The 17,598-nt window shown below is 44.9% G+C and overlaps 1 protein-coding gene across 4 annotated transcripts in view; it reads left to right on the forward strand.

Moving 5' to 3' along the window:
* CD244 (CD244 molecule) overlaps nucleotides 1–15,928 on the forward strand; it is a 30,614-nt gene extending 14,686 nt beyond the window's left edge. The window contains exons 2-9 of one of the 4 annotated variants that reach the window (XR_016237077.1): nucleotides 5,195–5,536; nucleotides 5,626–5,901; nucleotides 8,171–8,275; nucleotides 8,711–8,778; nucleotides 9,892–9,954; nucleotides 12,021–12,077; nucleotides 13,495–13,551; nucleotides 14,877–15,928. Coding sequence is in view for 3 of the 4 variants with exons in the window: in XM_017345752.4 (XP_017201241.3) it covers nucleotides 5,195–5,536; nucleotides 5,626–5,901; nucleotides 8,171–8,275; nucleotides 8,708–8,778; nucleotides 9,892–9,954; nucleotides 12,021–12,077; nucleotides 13,495–13,551; nucleotides 14,877–14,957 (1,052 nt within the window). In the remaining variant the exon portion in view is untranslated. Of the gene's footprint in view, nucleotides 1–5,194; nucleotides 5,537–5,625; nucleotides 5,902–8,170; nucleotides 8,276–8,707; nucleotides 8,779–9,891; nucleotides 9,955–12,020; nucleotides 12,078–13,494; nucleotides 13,552–14,876 lie in introns of all 4 variants that reach the window. The other 3 variants (XM_017345752.4, XM_089336947.1, XM_017345753.4) reach the window with 3 other exon arrangements.
* Nucleotides 15,929–17,598: the final 1,670 nt, after the last annotated feature.

The following is a 17,598-nucleotide window of genomic DNA, read 5'->3' on the forward strand; positions in this document are numbered from 1 at the left end:
AAAAGATCATATATGGGGGCTGGCACTGTGGCATATTGGGTAAAGTCACTGCCTGCAATACCAGCATATCATATGGGCACTGGTTTGTGTCCTGGATGCTCCACTTCTGATACAGCTCCCTGATAATTGCCTGGAGAAAGCAGCAGAATATGGCCAAAGTGTTCGGACCGATGCCACCCATGTGGGAGACTCTGATGAAGCTCCTGGCTCCTGGCTTTGGCCTGGCTCAGCACTGGCCATTGCAGCCATCTGGGGAGTGAGTCAGCAGACAGAAAATCTCTCTCTCTCTCTCTCTCTCTCTCTCTCTCTCTCTCTATCTTTAAGATTTATTTATTTATTTGAATGGTAGAGTTACAGACAGTGAGAGAGAGAGAGAGACAGAGAGAAAGGTTTTCCTTCCATTGATTCACTCTCCAAGTGGCTGCAATGGCTGAAGCTGGACCGATATGAAGCCAGGAGACAGGTGCTTCTTCTGGTCTCCCATGCGGGTGCAGGGGCCCAAGCACTTGGGCCATCTTCTACAGTTATCCCAGGCCATAGCAGAGAGCTGGATCAGAAGAGGAGCAACCAGGGATAGAACCTGGCACCCATATGGGATGCTGGCGCCGGGGGGGCGGGGGGAGGAGAGGAACGAGAATTATCCTCATGGGCCACGGCACTGGCCCCTCTCTCTCTCTTCTATAATTTTTACTTTCAAATGAATAAATAAATCTTTAAAAAAGAAAAAGTATCATTTATGTGTGGTTCTATTTCTATGTTCTATTGACTTTTTTCTATCCTTGCAATAATGCCGTATGATCTTAATTTCTGAAGTTTTATGATAAGTCTTGATATTGGGTAGTGAAAGTCTTCTAGCTCTGTTCTTGATTTCATTGGCTATTTTAAGTCCTTTACATTTCATATAAATTTTAGAATCAGTTTCTATAAAGTAACCAACTAGAATTCTATTGAATCCATAGATTGATTTAGAACCAGTTGAAATTTTAAGAATATTAAGTAATTCAATAAAAATAAGAATATGCACTTCCATTTATTTAGCTTTTAAATTTTTAAAAATTTTTATTTGAAAGACAGAGTTACAGAGAGAGAGAGAGAGACAGAGAGAGAAAGAACTTTAAAAACTTTTTCAGAAGTCTTTTACTGCATTAGATGTACAGGATTAACTATTTCTTATTGAACTTATTTCTAGATATTTTAAATTTTGTACTGTTGTAAATAGCATTATTTTCAAAATTTTAATTTCTATATGTTTGCACTAATACATAAAATGCAAATGATTTTTAAAAGCTTGAGGCTTGTGGCTTTTCTTTTTTAGATATTTATTGATTTACTGATTTTAATTTATTTTCATTTTATCTGAAAGTCAGTGTCAAAGATTGAGAGAAAGAGAGAGACAGAGAGGAAGTGATAGAGATAGAGACACAGAGGGAGAGAGAGAGAGAGAGGCAGACAGAGAGAGATTTTCCACTTACTGGTTCATTCCGTATACACCTGCAATAGCTGGGGCTGAGGTAGCTGAAGCCAGGGAATGGGAATTCAGTCTGGGTCTCCCATGTGGCTGGTGGGGACTTGAACCATCCTCTGTTGCCTCCCAGGGTGTGCATTAGCAGGAAGCTGGAGTGGAAGTAAAGGAGCTGGGATGCCAACTAGGGCATTCTGATATGGGTTATAGGTAGCTCAAGTGCTGTCTTCATTGCAGCACCAAATGCTTGCCCTACAAATAATTTTTGTATATGGCCTTATATTCACCTGCCTTGTCAAATTACACATTCAAATAGTTGCTCAAGTATTCCTCTGGGTTTTCTATATACACAATTATATCATTTTGCATATTCAATTCCAAATATTATTGTTTTCATTTATTTTCTGTGCTTTGTGGAACCAGCTATGACTTCCAGTATAATGTTGATTTAAAGTAGGTGATTACAGCTAAATATGATTTAGCTGTAGTTTTCAGTGAGGATGGTCTCAGCTGGGTTAGTTTGTTTTGCTACATGTGATCACTCATTCTCCAGCAGCATTTTAGACTTGTTTGCGTGTCAGCTAGACAAGGTTCCAAAGAACAAGTAGAAATGTGCAATGCCTCTTCAGACCAAGGCTTACCAATTGGCACAAAATCATCTTTATTGCATTCTATTCAAGAAGGCCAGTCCAATCAGAAGAGAGATGAGTGGACCCCAATTCTTGATGATGGGAGGAGTGGCCAAGTCACATTGCAAGGACATGGCCATTTTTGCATTCTATCACACTAGTTCTCTGCCAGAATTCTTAGACTTTCATTTTTATTTCCTTGAACCTATTGATCATAATTACTTAGAAGTTTATGACTGAAAACTCCACTACACAGACGCTCCTTGGATCTCTTCCTATGGTTTATTTTTACTTTTAGTGTTGTGCATGTGTCCTCTTCTTATATCTATTCAATATTTTTAAATTTCATTTTGGAAATTGTGCGTGAGAAATGCTAGAAGTAATTTAATGCCCTAACTAACGTCATTTTCCTCCAGGAATACTTTATATTTGCCTTGAGAAGGCAGCCAAATTATACAGATTCCAAGTCACTTTAGTCAAGTTCAGGATTGTGATGATTAGAAATTGAGCTTCATTCATTTCTTGTTGATTGTTACTCTTTTTTTTTAAAGATTTTATTTATTTATTTGACAGGTAGAGATACAGACTGATACAGAGAGAGAGAGAGACAGAGAAAAAGGTCTTCCTTCCGTTGGTTCACTCCCCAAATGACCGCAATGGCTGGAACTGCACCGATCCGAAGCCAGGAGCCAGGAGCTTCCTCCAGGCCTCCCACGTGGGTGCAGGGGCCTAAGCACTTGGGCCATCCTCCACCACTATCCCAGGTCACAGCAGAGAGCTGGACTGGAAGAGGAGCGGCCAGGACTAGAACCGGCGCTCATATGGGATGCCGACGCCACAGGCGGATGATTCACCTAGTGTGCCATGGTGCCAGCCCCTGATTGTTACTCTTAATATATAGCCTTTTTATTGTACCAATGCCAAACCTGGTGAATTTTAGGTTACCCACTTCCTAAGAGAAGGGCTCTGAACACCTCATTGTCTTAGTTCCCTGAGTTTATAGTTAAGTTCTCTTCAATTTCTCAAGCTTTCAGCTGCTTTTTATGAAATCAGATGTCTCTAGATGACAACTTTCAAAAAAGTTGGTCTAGTCTCTGAGTTTCCTTTTTGCAGATCTTGGCCCTATAATACTAATGACATGCTTTTATATTTTTGTTCATTTTTCTTCTAGTTATTCTCAGTGGGAGGGTTGGTTAGTATGTCTTAATCTGGTTTTCCATTATCATTTTTAGAATTCCATAGATGATTATTTTTCTCAACCATTAAGTGCATATTATGCAGTGAAACTATATTCTTTTTGCAGATCACAAACTTTCTAGAGGCAGGAACCACATCTTATACATGAAGAGGTGCTGTTTCTTTGGAATCTGAGTTACAGTGGGGACTCACTAGAGACTGAATAACTAATGATGAAAGTTACGTCCTTTTTTGTAGAGTTGATAATTTTTTTTTCACTTACTTTCACTCTCTGGATCTTTGTGCAATTCTTCGCAGATTGATCTGTTCTCATAAATAGTTGTAGCACTGTGGTGGAGAGACATAGCACATTCTTATTTTAAGAAGCTTCTGATTTGGTAATGGGAAGAACCAGAACAAGTTATGAGAATATAAATGAGAACCCCATTTGTTTTACTCATAGGAACACCAGGATCAAAGAAACGTATTCCATTGACCCAATAGTATTAGAAGTCCTTCAGTTATTCATTCTGTCGATTGAGGAAATAGAGTGAAGCTGTGGTTGGCAATGAGTGCACTTATAAAACAGGTGGATGTGTAAAAATTCCTCCCTTTCCATCACTTTCTTCCTAATGTCCTCCATTTTAACAGACATCTAACTATCCTCTATCCTATTTTTCTCCTAGAAATTCTCCTTTGCTTTCACCAATACATGCAGACGACCTTTCTATATCCTTTCTATTGGGCCGTGCCATAATGTTTCTGCCAAAAAACAGCCATAACAACTTCTACTTTTTCCCACTGACTGTCCTGGCCTGCTCTACCATGTCATAATCCCACGTTCATTAGCTCTCATCTTAATCCCTAGAAACAGAATTGTTTGGATATGCCTGGAAAGTGTAGTTTGACTTTTCTCTTTCTGATTGTTTTCTAGGGAGCAATCTTCATGGAGACTTTCTGATCACTAAAAATTAGCAAATGTTCATGTGTAATTCTCACAGTCTGATGTGTTAAGTTCTGTAAGAGAGGATTAGAGGATTATGAATCGAGCAGAGAAGAGGGACCATGAGCTTATATTGAAGAATCTCTCCAGATCTTGTTATGCAGAATTTCTGGAAGTCATCCCTGGTCTCTGCTGGTTGTCTCAGTGAGGTTGGGAGGGAGTCACATCAGATAGAATGCTTATAATATCATGGTTATGGATTTATTCTCAATTGGCAAGCTGACTGGATTTCAAGTTCATCATTCTTGTTGTGTAACTTGGGCCATTTACTGAAGTTCTTTATAACTCACCTAAAAATAAGGATAAGAAGCTCTTATGGCATTGTGATGTTAAATAGGTAAAAACATGTTAAGTGTTTGAAAAATGCCTGGACAGGTGTTGTGGCATAGTGGGTAAAGCTGCTCCCTGTAACTCCAGCATACTTATGGGCACTGGTTCATGTCCCGGCTGCTCTACTTCTGATCGAGCTCACTGCTAATGGCCTGGGAAAGGTGGTGGAAGATGGCCCACGTGTTTCAGACACTGCCACACACATGGGAGACCCAGAAGAAGCCTTCAGGCTCCTTGCTTTGGCCTGGCTCAGCTCTGGCCATTGTGGCCACCTGGGGAGTGAACCAGTAGATGGGAGATATCTCCCTCTCTGTAACTTTGACTTTCAAATAAATAAGTAAAATAATAAAAGAAAAATTATGTCACATAGTAATTACTTAAGAGATTTAAGCTGTTATTATTGATGTGTGGATTCCTTCAGAAAAAGGAACAGAATGTGGGGAGAAGGAGAGGCAGATAAAGAAGTACATTTTTAAGTTTCTCTTAGGCTCCAATCTTCTTATATTATCCCCGTCCTCTTGTCTTCAGGGAGATCACATTCAATTACCTACACTGTTTTTTTCTGCCACCTTCAACTTGAGTTCTCTTCCCTAGAATGCCCAGATGTTCCTGCCTACATGAATGGCCTCTCAGGAATGCCTCTCAGGTTATCTCCCCCACTCCTCAACACACAGAGAAATGTATACTCTTATCAGTGGAAGGTGAAGTTGCCCTTCTCTCCAGACTATTGTGTCATACTGAATTGGAAGAACAAACGACTTCATTCTAAACCTTGCATTTTGGATCATTTCAACAATAGACTGAATTATACATTTCAGAACATGGATCTTCTCATCACAGCATCAGAGCCACAGGACAGTGGTCTCTATGTCCTGGTCATCACCTTTGATGAGACTGGGCATGTTTGTGAAATCAAGTTCAACGTTTCTGTGTTTGGTGAGTCTCCAGGACTGATCATCCTGACCCTCTGATTCCTGTAAAACTAGTATATCCAGAACCTTTCTGATCAGAATCTTTGCTTCCAGATCATGTCAAGAAGCCCCACATACAGGAGGAGTGGAAGGCCCTGGGAAAAGGAATATGCCAAATGACTCTATCCTGCCTGGTCATCATGGACGAGCATGTGAATTATACTTGGTACAGAGGGAGCGAGTTGCTCCAGGTGGGGAGGAATCTCACCTATGTGGAACAGCGGAGTGATACTGATGGCATGAACACATATACCTGCAATATCAGCAACCGTGCCAGTTGGGCAAGCCACACCCTGAACATTACCCAGGGCTGTCCAAGTGCCCACCAGGGTACGTGGGGCACTCTGTGGGCTATGATAGGGGCCGAAGGTGTTGGGTCTTGTGCAAGAGCAGCCGGTGTATGAGATCCCTGGCTTCTACTCCCAATGCCTTATAGCCTTTCCCCTGGACATCCCAGCCTCTGTGACTGTACAGCCAGGCCTCTCCTAGTCTGGGGTGAATTTTACCCCTACTCCCTTCTGGAGAGGCAAGTTTATCCTCCATGTGGAAATGCATAGTAGTTTGGTGACTCAGTCCTGCAACGGCTGTGATCCTGGCTGTGATCTTCCTCTGAGGGATTGAAGGAGATAAAGTTCTCTTTGCCAAGTGATAATGTGTCCCAAGCCACACAGTTCTCCAAGAACTGAAGACACTATACTCCAACACCATGGGTCAGAGGGAATTTAAGAAGGATCCCAGGATACTTAGAATTCTGGGTTTATCAAATATGTTCACTTGGGGGATTACCTAAGTTAAATTTGCAGCACCTTTTATTAGATAAACAAAGACTTAATGCAAGTATCATGGACATTAACAGGAACACAAACCCACACTGTCCCTGTCTTTATGGAAATTACAGCCCAGTTGGGGCAACAAAACTAAGTACTATAGAAAGATTGAAACACCTAAGACAGGGACAAGGACACTGACATTTGGGTCATGTCAGTCATGTCTCAACATTCACTAACTCTGTGATCTCAAGCAGACTCATTAGCTTCTTTGAATCTCTAATTTTCTTTTGGGTAAAGGGGGATGATATTAGCATATGCCTCACAGGATTGCAGGTAAGATTAAGTGAGATAATGTTTGTAAAGAACCTAGGCATGGGGCCGGCACTGTGGCGTAGTGGGTAAAGCCACTGTCTGTAGTGCCAGCATCCCATATGGGTGCCGGTTCGAGTCCCGGCTGCTCTACTTCCTTTTTTTTTTTTTTTTTTTTTTTGACAGGCAGAGTTAGACAGTGAGAGACAGAGAGACAGGTCTTCCTTCCATTGGTTCACCTTCTAAATGGCTGCTAAGACCGGCGCACTGCGCCGATCTGAAGCCAGGAGCCAGGTGCTTCCTCCTGGTCTCCCATGCGGGTGCAGGGCCCCAGCACTGGGGCCATCCTCCATTGCACTCCTGGGCCACAGCAGAGAGCTGGACTGGAAGAGGAGCAACCAGGACAGAATCCGGCGCCCCAACCGGGACTAGAACCTGGGGTACTGGCACCACAGGCGAAGGATTAGTCAAGTGAGCCCCGGCGTCAGCCCTGGCTGCTTTGCTTCTGATCCAGCTCTCTGCTATGGCCTGGGAAAGCAGTAGACGATGGCCCAAGCCCTTGGGCCCCTGCACCCACGTGGGAGACACGGAAGAAGCTCCTGGCTCTTGGCTTCAGATTCGCACAGTTCCGGCCATTGCAGCCAATTGGGGAGTGAACCAGCAGATGGAAGACCCCCCCTCCTCTCTCTCTCCCTCTCCTCTCTCTGTGTAACTCTGACTTTCAAATAAAAATAAATAAATCTTAAAAAAAGTAAGAACCTAGATAGCCAGCACCTGGAGCATTTAATTCCTTCCCCTTCTTCTCTTGTTGGTTGGATTACATATCAGCCCACACATGCAATGCAATGTTAAATGTAGAAATTCAAATGAGAGACAGCAGTGAAAGCAGGTATAGCAGAAAGGTGAATGGGAAACTTGTCCACACATAGTAGACATGCCATGAGTATTTTTGCAATTAAAAACAAATGAATGGATACATATCACATTTGCTCTGCCAGATGCTTTGGATGTATGTAAGTACCTCAAGACCTTCATGGAAAATGGAATTAAAAGCTAATTTGTTTTGTGAAAAATTTTTAAAAGCAATGCATACAAGGGATCTTCAAGAAGTCCATGAACAATGTTTATTATGGTAGAACTACATATGGATTTCAAAAACTTTTTGCACAGAAAAACCTTCCATTTTCCATGAACTTTTTCAAGCATTTTGTTATTTGATCTTATAATTATCCCCATAGGTTGATCAATAATCTCCTTTCTACAGAAAGGGAAATTGAGGCTCAAAGGGGTTAAGCAAGTAGCACAGAGCTTACAGAATTGGAATTTGAACCAGGTCTGTCCAAAAGAAATACCCATGCCCTTGGCACCACTGCAAAGCCACTCAACTAAGTCAAGAGACAACTTCAGTGTTGAATTTGTAGGGCATGAGAGGGGATTGGGATTTGAGACAGCCCCTGCAGCAGACAGGTTTGGGGGAAGAGAAGGGAGTACTGAGGGCACAGTCCTTTTGTGTCTCATAGGATCCAAATTTCTTCCCTTTTTGGTGGCCATCGTGATTCTGACCATGCTGTTCCTTGGCACCCTCACCTTCTTCTGCGTGTGGAGGAGGAAGAGGAGGCAGTCGTGTAAGTGGAAGGTCCTTGGGAGGCATTGGCCCAGTAGCTTGATCCTGTGTCCAGTGACACGTGCCTGGGAGCACAGCATGTCCTTTTCCTCCGGGAGTGTTGGTGTATCTGTGTGCTTGGTTGGGGGAGGACAAGCACTGCTACTGGGTGCTTTCTTCCAGTTCATGCCTTCTGTGGTGGCTGCTGGATATTTAGCCTGACCCCCAACGTCCAGCTTTATCTGCAGGTGGCTGGTTTTGGGGGTAACTGCCGTGCTTGATGGAAGAGGTATATCAAGATTGGTTGCTTCACTGTGCACTCTGGATGCCTTGGGGAGAACACCAGCCTGCCTCTTTTCTATACTTTTCTTAAAGTTTTAGCCATCTGCAGTAGAGGAACAACCCAGGCCCCATGGAGGTTTCCGCAGCTGTGTTCTTTGCTTCCTTCCTCCAGCAGAGACCAGCCCCAAGGAGTTCCTGACAATTTATGAAGATGTCAAGGACCTGCAAATCAGAAGAAATCAAGTATGGCATCCTGGGGGCTGGAGTCTTTCTCAACGGCTCTGGGTGGCCATTCAGAGAAGGCAGAGGGAACTGCACAGCTGTCCTCTCAAAGGGACCCTTATCCCTTCCTATCTATCTTCTTTCTAGCAGCTTCCTAGCTCTGGCCATGGAGGAAAAGAGGAAGCCAAGTAGATAAAGGGAGGCAGAGGGGGCATCTTGTGCAGATGTAGCTGCTGAGAGGGAATGGAGCACAACAGACATCACTAGCAGAAGGCAGAATGCTGCTGCTGTCTTCCCAGGATGCCATGGTGTCCTCATTTCTGCCCTGTCTCACTAGCTGGGCGGAATGCCAGGAGGAGTGCAGCTTCCCTCTTGGGTTTGATCACAAACTCTCGCCTTCCTAGCAAGCCAGAGCTTACTTTCCTGGGTCTCTTAATTGGTACCTAGGCTGGCGTGCATGACAGCCAAAGCACTACAGTTTTGTAACTGGCTCAGTGGTTTGCGTTGCCTTTTGGGAAGAAGCAACCTGAGTCTGGTTAACAAGAGCAGCTTCTTGCTCCTGCAGAGGTCAGCTTCTGCCTTGTGTGATGGACCCTGCTAGCCTCCAGTGTCTCCCCGCCAGAGCCCCAACAGGCCAGGTAGACTCAGGGTTCAGCAGCAATGAAATACCTCCGCCCCCAGTCTCCTGAGGGGTAGGAGAGATGAAGGGAGCAGGAAAGCCTGTGCCTTTGGCCTTGGGTCTGGGGCTCCACCCAGCCCTGCTGCTGCCCAGTAGAAGGCTGGCCAAGAAAGCTGGATCCAGGGAAGGAACTTAAATGTGCAGTCTTTAATCCGTTTAAATCCTCTGAGTTCAAGTACCCCGAGGCAAGGCTTAGATAAGAGCCCCATTTAGAGCTCTGTCCGTTATCAGTGGTTGTGTGGTGAATTTAGTACAGAAGTTAGCGGGGTGAAGGAAGTGACGGGGGGGCCCCGGGCAGGGTTGCTCAAGTCCCTTCAAACCCACTAAAGGCTCCACGACAAATAGCTCTTCCTCCTGTCTCCCTCACCCCTGCCACCTCCCTCCCAGGCTCTCAGGAACTCTTCCTGCTTGTGCTGTCTTCCCCTACTCAGGTCTCTATCATGTTTCTTGTGCAGGAACAGGAGCAGGAGCAGAAACCCCCAGAAGGAAGCACCATCTACTCCATGATCCAGGCTCAGGTACCACTCTGCCTTCTCTAGCCATTCCATACCCATCTATAGCACCTCCTAAAGCTCTCTCAAGATGCACAGTGTTGAATGGCAGGATGAAGTCTTGGTGTTCTTGGAACCTGGGAGATTGTTTGGCCTCAGCTGCATTAAGAAATTATTTGAAAATCTCTATGTGGTTTGGGAGGATCTTAACAGAACCAGAAATCCTGGGAATAGGCAATTCTTCTTCGTGCTTGGCACCAAATTTGGTCTGATGAAGCCAGAAGGAGGAGCGTAAAGCGCCTCCGAGGGGACTCAGCTGCTTTTTTCTCCCAGCTGCTTCCAATACTTTGGGCCCTTGTACTTTCAGAAAAAATTTTTAAAAGATTTTTATTTATTTATTTGAGAGGTAGAGTTACAGACAGTGACAGAGACAGAGACAGAGACAGAGACAGAGAGACATCTTCCATCAGCCCCAAATGTTCACAATGGCCGGAGCTGAACTCCAATCCAAAGCCAGGAGCCAGGAGCTTCTTCTGGGTCTCCCATGTTGATGCAGGGCTCAAGCACTTGGGCCATCTTCTACTGCTTTCCCAGGCCATAGCAGAGAGCTGGATGGGAAGAGGAGCAGCCAGGACTAGAACGGACGCCATATGGGATGCCGGCACTGTAGGTGTAGAATTAACCTACTGTGCCACAGTGCCGGCATCTTGTACTTTTTTTTTTAATCCCCATTCCCTATTTCACCAGTTTTCAGGAAATAATAGTTCTGTATTGGTCCCTTTTATTTTATTATGTCTTAAAAATAATGTCCACTTTCTTAGTGAACCTCACCAAGCCTTACGAAGTGGTTCTAATACTTTACCTGGGATTTAAATCCCAAATCACAGATGAGAGAACTGAGACACAGGTTAGCCAATGTGCTCAAGGCCACATAGCTGGATAGTGGCAAAGAGGAGCCAGATGGCTTCTGAGTCCCCATGCTGCCTCCTGACATTCTAGGATTATTGAAATTCACCCACTAACTAGGAAGCAGCCTAACCCAGGCCTGACACTGCTATCGGGGAAAACACTGCCTCCTAGTGGTCGGTGATGAAAATTTGATGATAAAAATGATTTTTTTAAAACAAATGAATATCCAATGCAGCAGCATCTTCAATGTGGTGGCTAAGTTGCGGATCAAAGAAAATCTGATTGTAAGAGTGGCTGACGTCTGTCAGTTCTGCTTCTTCCAGATGGAACTCCAGTGAGAGGACTGAATCAATGCAAGGAAGAGCTCCTCTCAGCCTTGGGTGCTGAGTGAGAGTAAGATTAGAGCATCTTAAAATGAAGGTTGGGGCTGGGGTTGTGGCTTAGGGGGGAATTCCTCCGCCTGCAGTGCAAGCATCCCATATGAGTGCCGGTTCAAGTCCCGGCTGCTCCACTTCTGATCCAGCTCTCTGCTATGGCCTAAGAAAGCAGTGGAAGATGCCCCAAGTGCTGGGGTCCCTGCACCCACATGGGAGACCTGGAAGAAGCTCCTGGCTCCTGGCTTTGAATTGACCCAGCTCCAGCCATTGTGGCCATCTGGGGAATGAACCAGTGGATGGAAGACCTCTCTCTCTCTCTCTCTCTCTGCCTCTGCCTCTCTGTAACTCTTCCTTTCAAATAAAACAACAACAACAACAACAACAAAAAAACGAGGATGGGTTCCAGTCTGAGATGACACCTGGTTCAGGTCCACATGGCCAAAAAGCAGCACTGACTTGTTGAGGAAGAGTCCTGGAGAATCTTGGGTTTGACTCCTGCTTCTGTGTCCACGTTGTGTCTCTGGACTATTTGTCCTTTGGGAGCCTCATCTGAGCTACGGACAAGCTAGTCATTCTCAGCTTATGGAAATGGCTTAAGGCTAAGGGGAAAATGCACATGTGAAACAGCTATTGTTAGTGCGAGTTGGACTAGCCCTCAGGTTGTCCGGCTGCCCTGCTTGTCCAGAGTCCTCCCCAAGACCAGGTACATGTCTCATCTGGGCAGGGTTGAGCCAGAGGGATGGAAGAGATGACCTTCTTTGTGCTGGATCTATGCTTCTGAAATGGCTTTCTTTCTCTTCTCATTAGACTCCTGCTTCTGCATCATCAGAAACTTCAAATACACTGTATTCATTAGTATATAAGGTGAGTCTCTGCCTGCCTTCCTAGCAGGTGCAATTGATGAAACTCTGTATTTAGCATGTGTGCAAGCATGTGTGTGTGCACACGCATACATTTGCAGAGAGTGTGTGTGCATGTCCCAGTTGAGTTGTTCCCCTACTGTGTGTATCTGAGGAGCTTCTGTTAATTGATTTATTTAAATGTTAAGGGGCAAATGAGAAATGCCTTCCTGATTCTGTCTGGAGAATAAGAATAGCTCTGAGACTCAGTGAACAGTGGGTGATAGGATTTTCCAGAAGTTTCTGTGGGGGAGGAACAAAGGGTAATCAGAGACAGGAAGGAAGTGCTCTGTGCAGAGGGACCACAGGGTTTTGCAAATACAGCTGATGCTATGGCAGAGATAATGGAGAGGTTTTTGCTGGCAGGGCATTGCCTGGAGCTGGAGGAGTAGACTGGACCTAGAGTGACACAATGTTGATTCTCAGAGACCACAGGTTCTGACCTGCTAGTGGAGACCTCCAGACTGATCCTGTGTTGTCCACTCAACTCATTCTCAGCATTGAGCTCATAGCTCTTATTTGCACCTGGACCTGAGATCTGTATCTTGGTACCTGTGGTCATCCTTTCAACCTTTGGGACTGGCTTATTTCACTCAGCATAATGTTTTCCAGATTCCTCCGTTTTGTTGCAAATGACCGGATTTCATTGTATTTTACTGCTGTACAGTATTCTATAGAGTACATATCCCATAATTTCTTTATCCAGTCTACTGTTGCTGGGCATTTAGGTTGATTCCAGGTCTTAACTATTGTGAATTGAGCTGCAATAAACATTAATGTGCAGACAGTTATTTGCCAATTTCATTTCCTTTGGGTAAATTAATTCCAAGGAGTGGAATGGCTGCATTGTATATTCAAGTTTCTGAGGAATCTCCAGACTAACTTCCATAGTGGCTTTCTTTTTTTAAGATCTATTTATTTATTTGAAAGTAAGAGTTACACAGAGAAAGGAGAGAGGGAGAGAGAGAGAGAGAGAGAGAGAGAGAGAGGTTTTCCATCCGCTGGTTCACTCCCCAATTGGCCGCAATGGCCGGAACTGTGCCGATCCGAAGCCAGGAATCAGGACCTTCCTCCGGGTCTCCCACATGGGTGCAGGGGCCCAAGGACTTGGGCCATCTTCTACTGCTTTCCCAGGCCACAGCAGAGAGCTAGATGGGAAGTGGAGCAGCCAGGACTTGATCTGGTGCCCATATGGGATGCCGGCGCTTCAGGCCAGGGTATGAATCTGCTGCACCACAGTACCAGCCCCCTATTAATTTTCTGGCTAAGGATACTCTCAGGGGTTTCTAAGCCCTAAGTCTCACTTGGGACCCCTCACACCAGCAGGAGAGTGACATCTCTAATCTTGAAGTCAAGTATTCTTTCTCCCTTTGAATTTCTAGTCTGGACCCAAGGTGAAGAACCATAACTCTTCCATCAGTCACTCTGTCTACGAAGAGGTAGGATCCTGGAACTCCTCCTGGATGGGTTTAGTTTCTGCAGCACAACATTCAAGTTTGGCCATGCATGGTGTGTTAGGAAAAGGTCTCCAGAGATCTTAAAATGCAAATCATCATTTTATTTTTTAAACTTATTTATTTTATTTATTTGAAATGTAAAATGATAGAAAACTAGATAGAGAGTGCTCTCATCTGCTAGTTCACTCCCCAAATGCTCTCCACAGCCAGGTCTGGGCCAAAAGCCAGGAGCCAGGAGCCAGGAACTCAATCCAGGCTTCCACATAGGTGGCAGGGACCCAAGTATTTGGGCCATTATCTGCTGCCTCCCAAGGTCTGCATTAGCAGGAAGGTAGAATCAGGAGTAGAACCAGGGGCTGAACCCAGGCACTTTGCTATGGGATGCAAGCTTCCCCTTCCCAAGTGGCTTCTCAGCTTCTGTGCCAGATGCCTGCCCTCCAAATATTCATGTTAGAGATGAAGATGCAGAGGCTCAGGGAGAGTCAGCATGTAACACAGGTTTGACTCTCATAAGGCAGTCTAAGTTGTGGATTATGGCTGTCTCCAAGCTAGTTCCCAGGGTGTGAGCCATAGATCTTCCAAGGGTTTGTGTGTGTGTTGGCAGGAGGGGCGTGAGGGATGGACGTCAGTGGGGATAAGTGAGTCTAAATGAGTTCCTAAAATTCAACCATCGCAGTGGACCATTCTGGCACACGGGTGGTCTGAAGCTTCTGCTGGAGTGGATGCTGTTCAAAGGTGAACGCTGAGCTTGGTGGCTGAACTGATTTCCTCGGCTCATTTGGCAGGCAGGGTGAGGGGAAGAGGGACTCAAACTTTGCTGAGAGTCACTACCTGTAAAGCAGCCTGCCAGCGTCTGAATCCCTTATCTAATGCCCACGTAATGCTATACGGCAGGTATACATACACATCTCATTTACACCCAGAGAGGTTACTGCATGGGGAGCATCCCAGCCATTCCTAGTACACTCAAACCTCCAACTGTGGTCCAGTAAAATGCTGTCACTGATCACAATGGAGAGGGTGAGTGGGTTGTGGTTGGGATTCCCAGAACTTCAGCTGAAGCCCAACAGTCTGGGAGGTCTGGAGGAAGCACAGTGTGGTTAAAAGAGCACTGGAATTGAAGCCAGAGAACTGCATTGAAGACCCTCCTGTACTTCATACTAGTGGCTCACCCTAAGGAATTTGTTTTACCACTCCAAGCTCCATTTACTTAATCTGTAAAGTGGACACAATGATTCATACCCCCACACGATTGTTACAAGAATCTGCTAGTGGGTTGGTCTGAAATTTTTCCATTTCTTCCACAGGTTGGAAAGAGACCACCTAAAGCCCAGAGCCCCACTCGATTGAGCCGTGAAGAACTGGAGAGCTTTGATATTTATTCCTAGTTGCTGTAGCTCATCTCACCTTTCTTGCACATCAGCCTCTGTTTTGGGAAATAGCACAGTGGATGATGCCACAGGAATCTACACAGAGCAGTTCCTAGTCTGGAGAAGATATGGAAGTTTGTTCATGGTCTATATTTTGTTTTAAAAATGATTTCTAATTGCCATTACAAGCATAAGGCTATTAAGCAATATCTCTCAACTTGCAGACAGGACAAAAACAGGTGGAAATACTGGGTCATTCACAGAAGACCACATTCCAAGTATTTGTAATCTGTCAAGTATCATGTAAATGGAGTTGGGACTGTCATTAGCATGGAGATTCCCTTTCTCTGGTTTTCTAGCCTGTTACTTGGCTCCCATCCTCCCAAATCTGGGATGACTACATGTCTTGCCCTGGTCCATCTTCCAAAGTAAGAAGAGTGAAAGGTGATGGTGGCTGGGAGGTAGAGGAAGCAGCCCTCTGGCTGTCACTGGCATGTTCTCCAAAGCCAGGGCCAGAGCTTGATTCAAATGCAGAGGGAAAATTTTCACCCACATCTCACACCTTACTTCTGGCCAATTGGTCACAAAGGGGTATGGGCAGCTGTGGGAGTAGACGGTGCAAAGCAAGCCCATCTCTGGAAAAAACTCATCGAGGGCGGCGGATGCTTGGTGCAGCAGTTACATCACTGTTTGGAAGGCCCCCATCCAGTATCAGAGTGCTTGGATTAAGCCCTGGCTTCTCTGCTTCCCATCCAACTTCCTGCTAATGTACTCTCTGGGAGGTAGCAGACGATGGCTTAAGAGCTTTGGTCCCTACAACCGACATGGGAGACCTGGATTGAGCTCCAGGCTCCTGGCTTTGGCATGGCCTAGCCCTAACTGTTGTAGGCATTTGGGGAATGAACCAGCCAATGGAAGATTTTCTCTCTGTTTCTCTCTCCCTTTTAAATAAAATGAAAATAAATAAACATTTTTAAGAGGAAAGAAAAGTCACCGAGAGTTTATAATCACAGGAAGACCAGTTTTACCCTTAGTGTATGTGTGTGCTGTTTGATTGACTACAGCACATTATGAGAAAGCTACTGTGGTCTGTTCCTGGAAGAGGAGGCTCCTAGGAAGCCATAGTCTTAAAGTTTGGTGTCCTGATGATGCTTCGCATGATATGTACTCAGGCAGCTGAATACTGACTATGAGGCAAGAGGACCCGGGCACCATGCTGGGTTCCCCCAGTCTTCAGAGCACACCTTTCAACAAGACTATGAAGAGCAGGGCTGAGACTCTGAGCCCAGGAAAGGGAAAAGGATAAGCTGGACAATGACTTACTCAGAGACCCCAGCTGCTAAAAAGGCGTCACTGGGAACGGCAGTCAAGACAGGGTTCCAGCTGCAGGTGGGAGATGCAGTGTCAGTTTGCAGAAGATGCTTCCATCTGAGGCTTCATGTGCATGGCCATCTAGAATTTTACTGCTTCAAGTCTAGAGAAAATGAATCTAAGAAGCAGATTAAACCCACAGGGTATAAAACAAAGGACAGAGTCATTATTAGAGGACCTAAGAAAAGTGCTGTCTAAACCATGAGGAAGTTTTTCCATTGAGAGGCAAATAGAAACTGACAGAAGGGGCGTGATAACAAGCAGGTGGGCTTTAAGGTCTGGCCAGGTATGAGGTCCAGACTGACCCATCTATCTCCTCACATGGGTTACCAGAGGAGACATCATAAGGGAGGTGGCCCTGCATTCTTAGGCTGGGTTGGCCCTACATCCTGTATTCTTCTCCACTTCATCGTCTGCAATCTTTTCCAACTAGCCTGCCCACAGAGAGGAAGGCCCACCAAGTTTGAAAAGCTAGCTCAGCCCAGCCCCCATCATGGCCCTTACTTGGCTTGTGCTATATAAACCCAGCCCATCACTAAATTATTGCTCTCTGCTACGTGTTCACTCTGTGTGTACACTGGTAGTTAGCCACCTTTGTGAATTTATTTCCCTTTAATAAATTCTATTTGGCTGTGAAAAGAAAGAGAACAGCTTTGGGAACACAGTGAACATCACAGGTTTAACCTCAAGGTCAGTCTCAAACTGGCACAATCTTGAAGTCAGAATGAGGCAGATGAAGGCTAAATTGAACCATATATTTGAACAAGTGCTCAGTGAGCAGAATCTTTTTGTTTCCAGATCAAATTCCTTTTTCTTCCCACCAGTGATATCTTCTACTTCCAACATCTGAGAAACCCTTGGGAACTCCACAGCGAACATATTAACAAATTAAGTAGTCATGTAGTGTTTCCTTTCCAGCTGAGACTTTTCAGCCCTTCCTTCACCAAAAGATACAGCACAAGTCCTCAAGATCAAGGATGGGGCCTTAAACATGTATGAGTCCCTGTGGCTCTCAGTCCAGTTCTGGGCGAACAAATGGTGCTAAATAATTACTTACTGATTGATTCTTCGATCAGAGAGAAATGCATAATTGAAAATCTTTTAGAGTATTTTTAAAAACCATATCTTGAAAGTATTACATGGAAGATATTTAGGAGAAGGGTCAAAAACAATAGTATGAATGGATCTGATGTCTTAGAAAAGAGAATAGGGAGGATGTTAGTGTGGGGTGCATAGCAGGTAGATTCTAAGCTATGAGAATCTAAGATCTTCAGTTGAAATGGCCTGG

This window comes from Oryctolagus cuniculus, chromosome 7 (assembly GCF_051225735.1).
Source record: "Oryctolagus cuniculus isolate XC-2025 breed Fujian yellow rabbit chromosome 7, ASM5122573v1, whole genome shotgun sequence".
NCBI classification, from domain to species: domain Eukaryota; kingdom Metazoa; phylum Chordata; class Mammalia; order Lagomorpha; family Leporidae; genus Oryctolagus; species Oryctolagus cuniculus.